This window comes from Saccharomyces paradoxus, chromosome IX (genome assembly GCF_002079055.1).
Source record: "Saccharomyces paradoxus chromosome IX, complete sequence".
Classification (NCBI taxonomy): Eukaryota; Fungi; Ascomycota; class Saccharomycetes; order Saccharomycetales; family Saccharomycetaceae; genus Saccharomyces; species Saccharomyces paradoxus.
The window spans coordinates 215,923-232,722 of record NC_047495.1 but is presented as its reverse complement, the minus strand read 5'-3'; the positions used below and the strand labels follow the sequence as shown (position 1 = coordinate 232,722).

Sequence of the window (16,800 nt, the reverse complement as noted above, 5' to 3'; positions counted from 1 at the left end):
AAACCTCCGAGGCACGGTCCAATCAACTTGACCTTGTGAAAGATAGACCATTTAGCATTGAATCGGATGGGCGTGCATTTTGATGACAATGCTAATACAACGTGGGAAGCCACTGACCCTAGCTTTTTAAGTGATTCCGATGGACACCACCATGCGACTGAGTCTATACAATTGCAGGACTTCTCCAATTCAGACATGGAAAATATGCTTGATGAAGAGGGGACAGAAAATAATAAATCAAAATGGCTACTATTAAAGAGGAAACCCCCCATTCAAAAGTTTATTGAGAGAGTTTGGAATGGCCCTGTTGAACCAAGTGACGAACCGCCTAGCTTTCCCAAACGTTGGCGGTGGTTGAAAAAGATAGATGATTTTCCACAAGCTACATTCAAAGCTAAGATACCAAGTAAGTTGATAAGGCTGTTACTACTAATTGTGTACTGCTGCTTTTGGATGCGCATTTTTTACTTCCTCATATACCCCTATCTCATCAAGCCACCGTATTTTCATCCGAATGATGGCTCAGAGAAAATTCCAATATTGTCTTTGAGTTGCAATTCCTATTTGAACTGGGAGGGTACAAATAACGAATGCGGCTTGAATGCTAAAAACTGCGGTCCACTTGATAATAAAGAATACATGATCAGGTGTCCAGCACTATGTGATAGAGGTGGGTGGACGTACTCCGCCATTGCCGTAGGGAACAGAAGAGTCAAATATACAGGATATGAAATTGGTGGAGGTGCCCTGTTTAGCGAAGAAGACCCGATGGCCGTGTCCTATCCTTATAGGAGCGACTCGTTTCCATGCGCTTCTGCAGTGCATGCAGGTGTTATCTCACCATTTTACGGCGGCTGTATTAAACTTTCGATGCAAGGAGCTCAAAATTCTTTCCCATCAAAAAGAGGAATGTACAACACTGGGTTTTCCGTAGCATTTAATTCATTTTTTCCCGGTTCATATTCATTCAGAGATATACAGGGTGGTATACTGTCCGGCTGTTACGATCCGCGGGCAGCTGTAGTAGCATTGAATATGCTCTTTGGGCTGCCGATATTTTATTTATATGACAGTATTTATGGGTATTGGATAAACACGATAGTGGGCTATTGGACTCTTGTATTATCACTGGATCCTCCATTGTTAACGGATGCGCATGATCCAGCTAGCGTGTATGAGCTTTTCAGCGTTGGGTTTCAACGACTTTTACCTTTGTGCTTTGTTTTATATGTCGTTTGGAAGAGTGCCGTGAAAAGAACACTGGAAAATGGGTCTCCCATAGCGAAGGTGATACTCTGGTATCCTACATTTTGGTTAGGCATCTCGAATAATGTCACTTTTGACCGATTGCCTGTTGATAGACTCACGGCGAAAGATTTGAAAGAGCAAGCTGGAGCATTGACTGCTGTGGGATCTATTGCTGCCACTATTTTTACATGCGCAATTATACAGGCTTATTCACTTTGGAAATCGGGACGATTCAAAAAGTATTTCAAAATATACATCTGTTTTATTGGCGGATTGGTAGCGTTGGGATCTTTGCCAGGACTGAATTTGAGGATACATCATTACATCTTAGGTTCTATACTGGTCCCGGGCTGCGCGACGAGAGGGTCATCTGCATATCTATTCCAAGGAATTTTGGTCGGGTTAATTCTATCAGGTGTAGCAAGATGGGATTTTGCAAGCATAGTTGAGACAGATACGGCCTTATTAAGAGGGGAAGCAGGAGCTTCTCTGAAGCCACCGATACTGAATTTCAGCAGCAGTCAAAATCACTCTCTTTCATGGCATCTAAATGCAACCGATCCAGTAATTGATCAAAAAGGAAACATAGACGGCTTTTCGTTACTTTTAAATGACGTGGAAGTTTACGTAGGCAAAAATGAGACAGTTAGTATTGATATTCTTCGAATGGAGAATCCAAAACTTGCCCAAATGATGGACGATGCTCTCGATGCCTCTAACGGAATAATAGAATTGTATTTAAGGGTCGCTCGTGCTTCTGTACGATCTCCAACGAATAGAGGCGACTATACGAATGCAGGAGTTTTGCAATGGCCAAACGGGATATGGCAGGAGCCTGAACCAGGCGTATCCTAACCGGAATTGATACATATTTAAATAATCCACATAAAATTACCCTCGTAGTGATAGATTTCATTTAGTGCGGCGTTATTTATCTCATGTACAGCTAGCCTTTTTTCTTGGTCTTGCCGAGTTCTTAGAATCAGAAAATAAGAAAACATACTGTAAAGTCTAGCAAAGAGTACACTTTAAGTAGATCTATATGGAAACGGGAAAAAAAAGTAACATTGAATAGAAAGCATTGACATTATCCTTTACACTTAGTTACTAAGATGTCCTCAGATCCCTTGCAGCAAGTTTGTGATTTAATAAAGGGAGATCTATCACTTGAAAGAGTACGAGATATTAAGGAACAATTGTTAAAGGAAAAATCCATTGTAGAGTACCAATTAAATAAAGAATCAGATAAATACTATGGTGGAGTCGAAGAATCTCTCAAACTGCTGAACTTATCCAAAAATTCGGTCACTTCAATCAAACAACAAATCAATGAAGTTAACAAATTGGGTAATGATAACCGATTTGCAATTAATCGTTATGATATACTTTTTCGGGCCACAAAACTCTATGAAACGATCAATACGACATCCTCTATTTACGATCGAATATATAATTTTGTTGCATTGATGGAGCATATAGAAAGACTATTAGTGGCGGAATTAGCGGAAGATGCGTTGGAGACTGGCTGTCCTCATCTTTTGGAAATTCATTTCCTATTAACCTCAGCACGGGACTTCCAAGAGCAGGTTGTCGTTATGGCTAAAGAAGCAACCGAAGATGCACAACGTACAGTCATGAAACTTTTTTCAAGATTGTCAGGAATAATATCCAAATTTGATAAATTGCTGGACGGATTAACTTATGATATTGTAGAAATGGCCAGAGCAGAGCAAATATCCTTAGCAATTCGACTCTTCAAAATTTATGACCTAGAAGAGAGGGAAGATTTGAGAATTGAAGCTATTAGAAACATCATCAAGAAGAAAGAAATTGAAATTGAAAAAACTTCAATAAAGAAACTTCCAAATAGCAAAAATACTGCAAGGTTACAAGACGAGACACCCAAAGTTATAGAATACCCGACAAACAAGGGATTATATCAAGAAATAATGAGCGGTACAATCTCAACGAGAACATCACCTCGTGGTTATAAGCATTTCTTAATAAATGGTATAAATAACTCTATTTCTGAAATGTTTGGTGAAATGAAAGAAAAATATGTTGGTGATCAAAAATTTGATGTTCTTGATAACATGGATTGGGTTTTCAACGAATTGATTATTGTAAAGGAACATATTGCAAACTGCTGTCCGCCACATTGGAACATATTTGAGGTATACTTTAACCAATACTACAAGGAATTACATTCATTGATTACAGATCTCGTGGAATCTGAACCCGAAACAATTATCATTCTAGATATTCTTGCGTTCGATAAGACATTTCAGGACACTCTTAAGCAAGATTTTGGTTTTACCAAGAGCGAAGTCAAATCTGTTATCGGCGATAAAGAAAAGGAAACACTATTTAAAGACTATTTGAATTTGATTGTGGTTAAAATGACCGAATGGATCGGTAATTTGGAAAAAGCAGAATTTGATGTATTCTTGGAAAGAAGCACGCCACCACATTCTGATTCAGATGGGTTACTTTTTCTTGATGGTACTAAAACCTGCTTCCAAATGTTTACACAGCAAGTGGAAGTGGCAGCAGGTACTAATCAGGCCAAGATACTTGTTGGTGTAGTTGAAAGATTCAGTGACCTGCTAACAAAGAGACAAAAAAATTGGATTTCCAAAATAAGTGGAGAAATCAAAAAGCAAATCAATTACAATCATAAATATGATATAGATCCAGAGAGTATAACTCCGGAAGATGAGTGTCCAGGAGGTTTGGTGGAATATTTAATTGCAGTGTCAAACGACCAAATGAAAGCTGCGGACTACGCCGTTGCGATTTCATCCAAATATGGTAAACTTGTCTCTAAAGCTTATGAAAAGCAAATTACAAATCACTTGGAGGGCACTTTAGATGGGTTCGCTGAAGTTGCTCAATGCAGTTCTTTAGGCTTAATCACATTAATGTTCGATGACTTGAGAAAACCCTATCAAGAGATTTTTAGCAAGACTTGGTATATGGGAAGTCAAGCCCAGCAAATCGCAGACACGCTCGATGAATATCTCTTGGATATCAGGCCTCAGATGAACTCTGTGTTGTTTGTTAACTTCATAGATAATGTTATTGGTGAAACAATTATAAAGTTCTTGACCGCCTTATCGTTCGAACATTCATTCAAGAGCAAAAACAATAAGTTTTTAGAGGCAATGAAGAGGGATTTTGAAATTTTTTATCAACTCTTTGTCAAAGTGCTGGATGGTAATGAAAGTAAGGATACGCTAATCACACAGAACTTTACTGTCATGGAGTTCTTCATGGATCTAAGCTGTGAGCCGGTAGATAGCATATTGGATATTTGGCAAAAGTATCTTGAAGTATACTGGGACTCACGCATAGATTTGCTTGTAGGAATATTGAAGTGCAGGAAGGACGTGAGTAGCTCAGAAAGAAAGAAGATCATACAACAGGCTACGGAAATGTTACATGATTACCGCCGTAACATGGAGGCCAACGGCGTAGATCGTGAGCCTACTTTGATGAGGCGGTTTGCGTTGGAATTCGAAAAGCAATAAGAATATATAAGAGAAGGAAAAAGTTCACTGGTTACATCCAATATAGTATAATTTTCTCCTCATTCGTGTATTGTTAATATATAATAGTATTATGAATATTATGCTTTTACATAGTTGATTGAACCTGACAAAAGCATCAGTAACAAGGTGCCGTTGATGGAAATATGTACAGCGACTTTTTTAGTTCGACTACATCTGTACATATTTCATTCCTTTTTCGGGAAACTACATAGCGGGAATCTCGAAACTTTTTCCTCACCAAAAATTTCCAGGCCGTAACACCCTGTTTAGCAAACCACCTGGAAGGAAACAATGCCGAAATCTCTTGTCACCGCCTAGACGGAGCCAAAAGAGTCTAGGCCAGTTTGGATGGCCTGGTTTCTTTGTTGGCTAGGTAGCTGCGGTTAGCGCACTCGGTTCACGAAATTTCGAAATGCGTGGTAGAGTGACCCTAGTCGTGGCGGCAACTATCTCATTCACTGCCTTGTGTGTACCCATCTGAGTAATCCTAGGCGCTCTCTGGCTATTGCCCTGCTCTTTGGATGTCAAGCAAGTTAGTAGCTAAACAGTTGTAGTAATGAGGTGGTGGCGAAGCTAGTTCTTTATCTTAAATCATCTTACTTGAAGCTCACCGCAAACGCTAAGGTACCTACAGAAGATCAATAAAAATGGTATGTCGAAGTTATACTGAAATCAGAAGAAATTGAAGCAGACTGCTAGTAGGCTCTATCTGGTTATAGCACTATGGATGGCTGTATGAATTCACCAGAGTCACAGGATGTATTGTAACAAAAAATGATCTAATGATATGCGTGATGATTCCAGAACTTTGAATACGAACAAGGTTAGAGCACTTTATGACTGAAACAGAAAAATTGCTACAACTTTAATATTTACTCTGTGTATGGCTCGGTAACATAAGATCTGCAGAAACGAATGCTCAGCTTTGCAAAGAACAACAAAATAGTACTACTGTAAAATTTCTGAATTATTTTTTCTGGCGAATTGCTGTGTTTAGATTACTAACGTATCCTCCTAAAAATGATTGGTGAGCATCATTTCCACTCATTCTATTTTTTTACAGTCTGACGCTGTCACTATTCGTACCAGAAAGGTTATCTCCAACCCATTGTTGGCCAGAAAGCAATTCGTCGTCGACGTCTTGCACCCAAACAGAGCTAATGTCTCCAAGGATGAATTGCGTGAAAAGTTAGCTGAAGTCTACAAGGCTGAAAAGGATGCTGTTTCCGTTTTCGGTTTCAGAACCCAATTCGGTGGTGGTAAGTCTGTTGGTTTCGGTTTGATCTACAACTCTGTTGCTGAAGCTAAGAAGTTCGAACCAACCTACAGATTAGTCAGATACGGTTTGGCTGAAAAGGTTGAAAAGGCTTCCAGACAACAAAGAAAGCAAAAGAAGAACAGAGACAAGAAGATCTTCGGTACTGGCAAGAGATTGGCCAAGAAGGTTGCTCGTCGTAACGCTGATTAAGAACATCTCAAGTATACACACTTTTGTATTGGTTATATCCCCAAACTATCTTTTTTTGACGTTCATCTTGCCCTTTATTACCTCATCATCGAACCCCTCATAATATAATTCATATTTTTATGTAGGTTTTACAGCTACGTAAACATTTTTTTTTGCATATTATAAAGCAAAAACTTCAAAACTTTAAAAAGAGTAACTGTATCATGTATTATGATTGAGGTTTACCGCCAAAAGAATCCTACATTACTATTACTATTATATATCATTTTACCGATACCCGGCGGCGCCTCGATATTAAAGAAAAGCGAGCTAAAATTTTAGCACAACAAATCCGGAACATTTTGATTGATAGGATCAGTTAGTTAACACAATATTTTAAGGAACGATTACTGTATTTACAAATCGTATAATAAACCGTGATATATACCAGCAAATAACACATAATGTTCTTAAGAAGCGTCAACCGTGCTGTTACTAGAAGCTTTTTAGCTACGCCCAAGTCTGCTGTGGTAAAATCATCGTGGAGAGTTTTGACTGTTGCCAACTCTAAGAGATGTTTTACGCCTGCCGCAATCATAAATCAGGAGACCCAAAGAGTAAGTGACATTTTGCAGTCCGAATTGAAAATTGAGAAGGAAACATTGCCAGATTCAACGTCGTTAGATTCATTCAACGACTTTTTGAACAAATATAAGTTCTCATTGGTAGAGACACCTGGTAAAAATGAAGCTGAAATAGTTAGGAGAACTGAATCAGGCGAAACAGTTCATGTGTTTTTTGATGTTGCACAGATTGCTAATCTGCCCTACAACAATGCGATGGATGAAAATGCTGAAACAAACGAAGACGGGATTAATGAGGACGATTTTGATGCCTTATCAGATAACTTTGCCAATGTTAATGTCGTTATTTCCAAGGAAAGTACAAGCGAACCTGCTATCTCATTTGAATTACTAATGAATCTACAAGAAGGTTCGTTTTATGTCGATAGCGCTACTCCATACACTTCTGTCGATGCCGCTTTGAATCAGTCTGCTGAAGCTGAAATAACAAGAGAACTGGTATACCATGGCCCACCTTTTTCTAACTTGGACGAAGAACTACAAGAATCGTTAGAAGCCTATTTGGAAAGTAGAGGTGTCAATGAGGAGCTAGCCTCTTTCATTAGTGCATATTCCGAGTTCAAAGAAAATAACGAGTACATCTCCTGGCTGGAAAAGATGAAGAAGTTTTTCCACTAAGAAACGAGATACTTTGCTTTATTTCGAAATTTCGGATTAACTAGCTTGTGGTCAAGTTTCATTGTAAATAATATATATAATACACATGTTAATACACTTTCAACAACTCTATCTTTTTAACGATAATGGTATATTCTTTTTTTCTTCCCTTCTCTATGACCCTTAAATTAAATATACTAATTTTCGAAAGGAGATAACGTGGCAGACAAAAACAACTATGAACGGTACAATATATCAATTGAGAACAAAGAGCTTCTGAATATTCAAAAACTCATGTTTCATGGCGCCAAAGGACCTTTATTGATTGAACGTATTGGTCATTTACTCTCTGTCAATTATGGCGAGAAAGAGGAACGAAAACGATGGGCCACACAAGGCATAAGTTATTTACAAGAGGTCCAGTGTACAAGCACTCCCTATTTAGAAATTTTAATAGAAGAGAGCGGGTTAAGACCTGTAAGCCAACTAAATAGCCAGCTGGTAAATATACCTCATTTTTCATTGCTTGGAGGGTTTGATGAAAACATTGCACGAGATATAATTTCACATAATTTTCAGAACGCAATATTTAAAATGGAGTCACAAGAGGTTCCATTGACTAAACGATATCAGCATTTAGAGAAAATCACTCAAATATTCTTACTATGCAAGAATTTTAAAGGCATTGAAGAAATAGAGTATAATGTGAAAAGCATTATTCAAGGCCATGAGAATTATGATATATCAAACCCCACAGTAAAAGATTGGAGAAGTCATGAAGTTGCTCAAGAAGATTTCTTCTCACTTGTTAGAATACAAATGATGCTTTGCGTCTCGTATTTCTTACAAGAAAGATATTTTGACTGTTGTACAAAATTTTTTACAATGATGGATTCAGAACCTTTAACATTGAAAGTTCTTTCAGAACACCTAGACAGCATGAATTTTATATCGAAAGAGGAATTTATAATGATGGTGAATATATCCGTACTTATTTCCATACCTTTGGATAATTATGATGATTTTATCTATTTGAGTGATTTAAAGCAATATTTCCAAATGGCACCACTATTGGTTAATTGTCTCGAATTGTTGATAAATACTAATTTTAACAAATTTTTCAAAATTTGGCATGGTGAAATAAATAGGATATGCGTGGAAAGCCTTTTTTTGGAACCCAGCTGGTCATCGTCGGCTGCTGTTATTATGAGATGCAAAATATATTTTTTTTACCTGAGGATATCAAAAAAGCTACAGTTTTCTTATTTATCATCTACACTAGGTATTAATTTGGAAGATATTAAGGAAGAATTAACAAATTTGATATTATCAGGACAGCTAAATTTCGAAATCAATGATGACGTGATACATTTTGAGGATAGTTCTATCTTACAAAGTATCATCAACGAAATTAGCAGAAATGGCACCACGATAAACGACGTTATACATAAGCTGAAAAATGAAAACACGGATTTGAAAGACATTATTCAAAGTAACCCTCTGAGGTATACCAGTGTAAACAATGCAGCAACTATCATTAATAATGAAAGCAGTGAGGATATGGACATAGATGAAGTTAACAATAGAAGTGATATTAGTGATTCGGAAGGGGGTTTGTTTGAATGTTGATAGTCCAAATTTGCGGAGCGATCGCTTTTCTCTTAATCGGTACTAACCATACAGTACATGACAGGCAGAAAAGAAGAAGTTCTGGGGGAGGTAACGTCAGTTTATTATTCGTTATTACTATATAAAGAAGCTATATTAAGCAAACCTCGCTAAAGAGAAATTACATGTATCCAACGCAGCTTTTTTCAATCAATTGAGACCATGCCGGTTTAAATGATAAACATAATATAATAGGGTTTTCGCTACCAGTTACTTTTCAAAGTTTTTTTAGAGACACTGATTTTGCGAATTTTTGTTGGCACGCTTTCATCAAAATCTTTTGCTTTTATCGTATCATTAACAACTGAGCTTTTATCTTCCTGTAAGTACTCATCAAGATTATAATGTTTCCTCTTTTGGCCAGCAATTATTGGGTCTTGCGTTGGTAAGCTTGAATTAAGGTCGAGTTCTTGTAGAGTTGAAGATGGAGAAAGAGCCTCAGCATACACTTTTCTCAAGTTACTGATATCTTGCAACCATGACTCGACTTGTTTTCTTGAGTTGGGGAGAACCTCTTGATAAAAGCTTTTGGCTTTGGGGGAACTCGTAGTAAAGTGCCATATATATTCGTGGTTTATGTCCAGTTGCTTTTTACTATTTGGTATTACGATTCCCTTTATATCAACAAGCACTGAGCTCGTGACGTACCTTATGGTTTGGCTAGGTTTTCCCCCATTATCGCGGCATAATGTTTGGTCTAGGAAAAACACATATAGCGCGAATGCAACTCTTTCTTTTACTTCATTATTCTGATCTTCAGTGTTGATGAAACTATCAATTAGTTCGGTTATAGAAGCTGGGAAACCTTTCTTTTTCCTTACCAGGAACCTAAAAACCTTTCTAATCATCATAAGATCTTGAAATTTAGACCATTTGGTATCTAAGGAAGGACCAAAAATACAAGAAAAGCATTTTTCAATTGATGAATGTAGAAAATTTCCATAACAGATACCGTGTAATGTTTTCCGGCAACTTTTACAAGTCTTCAAAACGGTAGCTGCTTTGGGAACTTCTAATCCACATTCGCAACTACAAAGGGACGTGACCGGGTTATTCGAAACAAACTGAGTTGGTTGTATACTCGCTTGTGAAGAGTTTAGAAGATTTCCAAGCACATTAGTTGTTTGACTAGTGACAAAATTCTGCGGCTTTGCAGGAACAGAATCTTCTTGTTGATTTTGCCCTTGTTGCTGCAAAATAACATCAAAGGGGTCTACTCTAATAAAATTCGTGCTCCCAGCTTTTTCCGTCGCACACGTTGCCGCCGACAAAACAGAAAGAGCCACCTTATGATGTTTCGTATTCAAAGTGCCAACATCAAAAGCATCATTTTCTAAATTTGTGGGGACTCTTAAAGTTGCTCTTTTGTCAAAAGTCGCGTCTTTGAATAATTCCGGCTGATAATCTTCATCGACATTATCATTAAACATCAATCTCATAGTGAGGAACTTTTTTTGTGGTAAAGGTTCCAAGGACTGGGTAATGATTATAAATCGTCTCATTAACTGTTGAACCATCCTTCTTGAATCTAACAAAGAAATTGTTTCGTTTTCCGCGTCAGCGTTCTTGTTTCCTTTTTTATTGTCACTCAAATCCACATTGATATTAACATTATTTGCTTCGTCATAATCAAAGCTGAAAATGTAATTTTCTAAGAGATCGGTGGGATCTTCTAAAAATATGCCTAGTGAGAGGGCTTTTAAACACTTTAAACGAATTGATTTGAAAACGCCCTTCTCCAACCAATCTAGTAACAAGTCCGCTTGAGTTGATTTGCCCCTAATTAATGTCTTGATTTTGATAGAGTTGTTTTGAGACGTGGCTTGCTTATTGTAGTTTTTTTCAACTTTCTCTGGTACGAATCGTTGGTCAACAAATATATCGTCGGGAAACAAACCCCTAAGGAAGGCTAAGCAGCCAAAAGACATTGTTAGCATTGTTTGGAGCAATTTTTGAGACTGCTCGGTGGTTATCTCTGTCTTTGTCTCTGTTTTTGGCTTTACCAGTTGTTTATTAGACATAATTCTTGACTATTATAATATAAAGTTCTTTTTTAACCGTTTGTAAGGGCGCTATATTTCTTTTGCTAAGTTAAAATATAATTATTAGAATGTGCAATCACTTTCTTCCTTTATCCTGCCCTTTCGCTGTTGTTTCATTTATATATAAAGTATAATTTAGCCGCCCAGGTTGGAATCAAAGTATCACTTCTCACGAAATGATCGCTTTTTCTTCTTAGGACTGTGGTGTGTTCAAGTTTTGATAGCCATGCGCTTTGAATTTAGGGAGCTTTGGAACTATTCATGGTCGTTTTGATGGTTTTATAGAAGAAAAATGAAAGCGCCATCATTTGACCTCAGATAGAGAGAATAATGAGTAATGTCCACTTGCCTGGGTCCTTCACATGTCTTGTAAATCATCTTTTCTCGGACCAGCGAAACTTTATATAATATGCACAATATTTTATCCAACTCTTTTATATACTTAACGCTGATTCTGACTTGGTTGCCTTGTTCATTTTCATTTTCGTGCGTAAGAATAAAAAACTTCGGCGGCTAATTGCAATATAAATAAAAAGTGAAAAGAGCAAAGGTTGCTAATGACCGTTCCATGACTAGTAACACTTTTAGGAATATTGGTAAAAAGCCTCTGTAATAAATCAATCTACCAATCCTAATGTCAGACATCAGCGTTAATTCCACCTTTAGAAAAACCTTGGTTGAGTTATGCGGTATATATTAAGATATGAAAACATACCCCTCATTGTCTTTCATTTAAACAATCATTATCAACTAACAAGCTTTATTTTATTTTATTTTTGATAATATAAGAAACTGCAACATGGATAACATCACAAGTGTATGCGGCCAAAAATTTGGAAAAGGACGATCTGATCATAGTAGATAATAAAATAAGCGCATTGTATCCAATTGCAGAAAAATACGATAGATCATTCAGAACCACTACAGTTATTTTAGATGAGGAACTTATCCTGAAATTGGAAAATGCGGCATCGAGTCTATGGAATTCCTTGACCATTGCCATGAAAGCTGAAAAAGCGTCGGAGAAATACTTTAATGAAGTCTTTTGCAAATGTAAAATCTTTGCAACCAAGCTTCTCTCTATCCATGAGGCTTTGTTTCGGACAAATAGCAACCTCCTAAGAAACTTTAAATGTTATATCAGTTCTTTCAAAAGCGCTAGTGAACATCGTATTGGAGATCTAATAGCTAACACACAGCAACATACAGAAAAATACTTACAGGTAATCAATGAGCATGTAGAAAAATTTTCTAACGAAGAGAAAACTGAGTTCAAAAAACTGACATTCGAGTTTTATTTAGTAAACTTCCAATTATGTCTTTCGGAAAATGACCTGGATACAGCCAAAATTTACACTTCAAAAGTAAACATCACTGATAACTCTAAATACATGGACGCAGATTTGCTCATTGAATTATGCAGAATGATCTATAACTCCACAATTATGTTGAAAGAAAGTAATAATCCTGAAACTCAGCTAATAGATGTAAATATAATCTCTTTCTTAAAGGATGTGGAAAGATATTTGGAGCTCCCTGTGGAGAATTTGAAATCACATACTGATTATAGTAATTTGAGGTACTCAGTTTTGATTTTTATGTCAAATTGTCTAGTTGAAGGATACCCACAAGCTTTTGAACTCGAACAATGTGATCACTATTTGAGTCTTTTACAAAATGAATATCCAAGCAAAGCGGACCCTTTTATACTGGCTATTAAGTTGGTAAAACGGAAAGATATCCCAAATCCGGCAGGCACCGTAGAGGAAATTCTCATGCGAATGATAATGTCAGTAAATGTTATGTCAAATTTTCAAGCTGTCATGGCTTCCATCAACGACCTATCAAAAATAGACACCAAATTATCTATTGTGTGTCTCGATTATTTGTTAATCAATAAGCTGAATTCTAAGAATGACAGAAAGCTTTTAGAAAAGGCAATTTGCTCCAGATTTTTAATTACAACACAATCTAAAACAATGAATGATTCCGAGGTAGCGGAAAGTTTAGAGGATTTTTGCACTCAGATGGAAAGAATAGTTTCAGAACCCCTCACCAAACATGCTATCTCTTGCGTAATAACTTTATTATGGAATACTGGAAAAAAGTTAGAAAAGATGGAAAAGTACGTTGTTAGTATTAGATTTTACAAATTAGCACTTAAAGATGTTATTAGTCAAAATTATTCTGATCGGGGGAAAATCCAAAGGGCTCTACAAGTTGTCTATAACAAAATTGAAGATTATTCCAATACCCTCAAAGTCTACCAGGATATGGATGAAGGGGACAAACAATCTCCCCTGTGTCAACTTTTGATGCTGCAGCCTTATCTAGCGAATGATAAAATGGAGGAAGCACTTACATGTCTTCAGAAGATAAAGTCGTCCGAAGATGAAAAGAGTACAGATGCTCTTATAGTAGCAGTGGCAGAATGCAGACGGAAAACAGATTTATCGGTTCAAGGGCTCTTGATGCTTTTTGATAAATTGCAGTCCAAAAGCAGTTCGCAAAACATATCATCTACGTCGAGTTCACAGACACTAAGTGTCCTCAGATATACTTTACAGATGATTGTCAAAGTATCAGAAGAGGAGTCTTTACAAACGTTCATAAATTACTTGCCGACAGTGGAGAGACTTTTAAAGAAGGCTCTCGAATTTCTCAAAACTGTGAAATTACTAAATCAATTGCCCCCAGACGTTGAGAAGGAGGTAATATATCAGCAATCAGTGGCTGTGAATGAAATCGAGTGGTTTGCCTCTTTTTCATATAATGTCGCTGTAAAGTGCCTAGTTGATCAGTCTTGTGAATCCCTCTCCCTCTTCGAGTTTCCCCAGTATTGCATTCAATTTATTGATCTTATTCCTGTTCAAGATTTCACTTTCCCAAAAATGTATCATTTCACATATTGGAAGTTCAAAGCCACAATCTTGCAGCTGATAATAGCCAAAGAGAAAGTAGAGCAAGACCAACACCAAAAATATCGGGACATTTATGAGAAGTCAGGAGAGTTAGTTAATAACATAAATTTTATGAAAAAAAGTTCAGAATTTAAGGATGGGTCATCGTTAGAGGATAGAAACACATTGAATGAATGTTTTCTGGAGGCATTGACTATTCATGTGGAAAGCGTCTTAATGGTGCCTGACCAAACTAAGATTATAGAAATATTGAAGAAAACGGAGTTATATCAAGATAGCCGCGTGGATGCACTATTGATTGATATCTCCTCAAATATGGAAGATTTACCGAAAGGTATTCTCGTAGAGATAATTGAAACAGTAATAAACAGAAACATAGGCACCGAAGTAAAGGAACCGCAACTCTGTAACTGGCTGCGAATGTTGCTGGAAAATGCAATTAATCTTAACCACGAAGTCGAACTACACATACTGGAGAGGGTTTTTAAAATTCTAAATATTAATCATTTGAGTTTTCAGGACACAGATTGTGCTCTCCAAACAGAGTTAGAAACTATAGCCACTTACTGTTGGAACATCGGCGTCAACTACATAATCAAAGACAACAAAAGCTACGGAATTGTTTGGTGTAAACATTCAATGGGATTCGCAAACATGGTTAATGAAGGCTTGCAGGAGCAATTGTACTCTTTGTGGGAGTCTCTAGCAAGCTCAGCCAATATCGACATCAATAGTATCGCTAAATAAACCTTATTGATTCCACTTACTGTCGTTTATACTGGCAGATCCTTAATTTTCCAGCAGTCTTTGCCTGCACCCGTGCCGAGAAATGTGATAGAGTTGGTGGCTGTTAAATTCATGGCATAGATAACAAGTGCTATTGTTTTCGATAATGTCACGTGCACTATCAATAATAATATACTTTTGTTTCTGCCAAAAAATACTCAAAATGCCACAATTTTTCTTTACACCGAAGAATTTTGGCCGTCAGCCGGACAGCGTTCAGACTAATTGTGGGCTAGATTCTTCATGCTGAGAACGAGTCACCGTTATGAAAAGTACTGAAATTTCTCAGGTTTAGTACATAAGAAGTTTGCGAGCTGCTACAGTAAAAATACTTCGTATCGATTTTTATTGCAGACTATTGTAACATTGGAAAATAACATACACTGATCCCGGGTCTCTCTTCCTTGAAATGTCTAATTCAGCCACCGATAATTTGCAAGATTCATTCCAACGTGCTATGAACTTTTCTGGTTCTCCAGGTGCGGTCTCGACCTCACCAACCCAGTCATTCATGAACACGCTACCTCGCCGTGTAAGCATTACAAAGCAGCCAAAAGCTTTAAAACCTTTTTCTACTGGTGACATGAAAATTTTATTGTTGGAAAATGTCAATCCAACTGCAATCAAAATCTTCAAGGACCAGGGTTATCAAGTGGAATTTCACAAGTCTTCCTTGCCTGAGGATGAATTGATTGAAAAAATCAAAGATGTACACGCCATTGGTATCAGATCAAAAACTAGATTGACTGAAAAAATACTACAACATGCGAGGAACCTAGTTTGTATTGGTTGTTTTTGCATAGGTACCAATCAAGTAGACTTGAAGTATGCCGCCAGTAAAGGTATTGCTGTTTTCAATTCGCCTTTTTCCAATTCAAGATCTGTAGCAGAATTGGTAATTGCTGAGATCATTAGTTTAGCAAGGCAGTTAGGTGATAGATCCATTGAACTGCATACAGGTACATGGAATAAGGTCGCTTCTAGATGTTGGGAGGTAAGAGGAAAAACTCTTGGCATTATCGGGTATGGTCACATTGGTTCACAATTATCAGTCCTTGCAGAGGCCATGGGTTTACATGTGCTATATTACGACATTGTGACAATCATGGCTTTGGGTACTGCCAGACAAGTTTCTACACTGGATGAATTATTGAATAAATCTGACTTTGTAACATTACATGTACCAGCCACTCCTGAGACCGAAAAAATGTTATCTGCCCCACAATTTGCTGCTATGAAGGACGGAGCTTATGTCATCAATGCTTCAAGAGGTACTGTCGTAGATATTCCATCTTTGATCCAAGCCATGAAAGCTAACAAAATTGCAGGGGCCGCTTTGGATGTTTATCCACATGAACCGGCTAAAAATGGTGAAGGCTCTTTCAACGACGATTTGAATAGTTGGACTTCCGAATTAGTGTCATTACCAAATATTATCTTAACACCCCACATCGGTGGTTCTACTGAGGAAGCTCAAAGTGCTATTGGTATTGAAGTGGCAACGTCCCTATCTAAGTACATTAATGAAGGTAACTCCGTGGGTTCTGTGAACTTCCCAGAAGTCAGCCTGAAGTCCTTGGACTACGATCAAGAGAACACAGTACGTGTCTTGTATATTCATCGTAACGTTCCTGGTGTTTTGAAGACAGTTAATGATATCTTATCCGATCACAATATTGAAAAACAATTTTCTGATTCTCATGGTGAGATCGCTTATCTAATGGCAGACATTTCTTCTGTTAATCAAAGCGAAATCAAGGATATATATGAAAAGTTGAACCAAACCTCTGCCAAAGTTTCTATCAGGCTTTTATACTGATTACCCAGATAAATATATATACATATATGTAGATTCACAATCCTCCCATTTTCTCATAGTACGTAAGATCTATTGCA

The 16,800-nt window shown here is 37.2% G+C and overlaps 8 protein-coding genes across 8 annotated transcripts; 7 read left to right on the top strand and 1 right to left on the bottom strand.

Annotated features, from left to right (window-relative positions):
* Positions 1-66: 66 nt before the first annotated feature.
* Positions 67-2,103, top strand: SPAR_I00970 (uncharacterized protein; the record flags this gene model as incomplete). Its single annotated transcript, XM_033911091.1, has 1 exon — positions 67-2,103. The coding sequence occupies one exon, from the start codon at positions 67-69 to the stop codon at positions 2,101-2,103; it is 2,037 nt and encodes a 678-aa protein (XP_033766982.1).
* A 257-nt stretch (positions 2,104-2,360) lies between these two features.
* On the top strand, positions 2,361-4,778 carry SEC6 (SNARE-binding exocyst subunit SEC6; the record flags this gene model as incomplete). The annotated part of the gene is made up of 1 exon (XM_033911090.1): positions 2,361-4,778. One exon carries the CDS (start codon positions 2,361-2,363, stop codon positions 4,776-4,778), a length of 2,418 nt encoding a protein of 805 aa, XP_033766981.1.
* Positions 4,779-5,446: 668 nt separating this feature from the next.
* Positions 5,447-6,267, top strand: RPS24B (40S ribosomal protein eS24; the record flags this gene model as incomplete). Its single annotated transcript, XM_033911089.1, has 2 exons — positions 5,447-5,449; positions 5,863-6,267. 2 exons carry the CDS (start codon positions 5,447-5,449, stop codon positions 6,265-6,267), a joined length of 408 nt encoding a protein of 135 aa, XP_033766980.1.
* Positions 6,268-6,710: 443 nt separating this feature from the next.
* On the top strand, positions 6,711-7,508 carry MAM33 (Mam33p; the record flags this gene model as incomplete). Its single annotated transcript, XM_033911088.1, has 1 exon — positions 6,711-7,508. The coding sequence occupies one exon, from the start codon at positions 6,711-6,713 to the stop codon at positions 7,506-7,508; it is 798 nt and encodes a 265-aa protein (XP_033766979.1).
* Positions 7,509-7,781: 273 nt separating this feature from the next.
* Positions 7,782-9,116, top strand: PCI8 (Pci8p; the record flags this gene model as incomplete). The annotated part of the gene is made up of 1 exon (XM_033911087.1): positions 7,782-9,116. One exon carries the CDS (start codon positions 7,782-7,784, stop codon positions 9,114-9,116), a length of 1,335 nt encoding a protein of 444 aa, XP_033766978.1.
* Positions 9,117-9,358: 242 nt separating this feature from the next.
* On the bottom strand, positions 9,359-11,176 carry HOP1 (Hop1p; the record flags this gene model as incomplete). Its single annotated transcript, XM_033911086.1, has 1 exon — positions 9,359-11,176. The coding sequence occupies one exon, from the start codon at positions 11,174-11,176 to the stop codon at positions 9,359-9,361; it is 1,818 nt and encodes a 605-aa protein (XP_033766977.1).
* Positions 11,177-11,831: 655 nt separating this feature from the next.
* SPO22 (Spo22p) lies at positions 11,832-14,865 on the top strand (the record flags this gene model as incomplete). Its single annotated transcript, XM_033911085.1, has 2 exons — positions 11,832-11,886; positions 11,987-14,865. The coding sequence occupies 2 exons, from the start codon at positions 11,832-11,834 to the stop codon at positions 14,863-14,865; spliced, it is 2,934 nt and encodes a 977-aa protein (XP_033766976.1).
* Positions 14,866-15,313: 448 nt separating this feature from the next.
* SER33 (phosphoglycerate dehydrogenase SER33) lies at positions 15,314-16,723 on the top strand (the record flags this gene model as incomplete). The annotated part of the gene is made up of 1 exon (XM_033911084.1): positions 15,314-16,723. One exon carries the CDS (start codon positions 15,314-15,316, stop codon positions 16,721-16,723), a length of 1,410 nt encoding a protein of 469 aa, XP_033766975.1.
* Between the last annotated feature and the right edge of the window lie 77 nt (positions 16,724-16,800).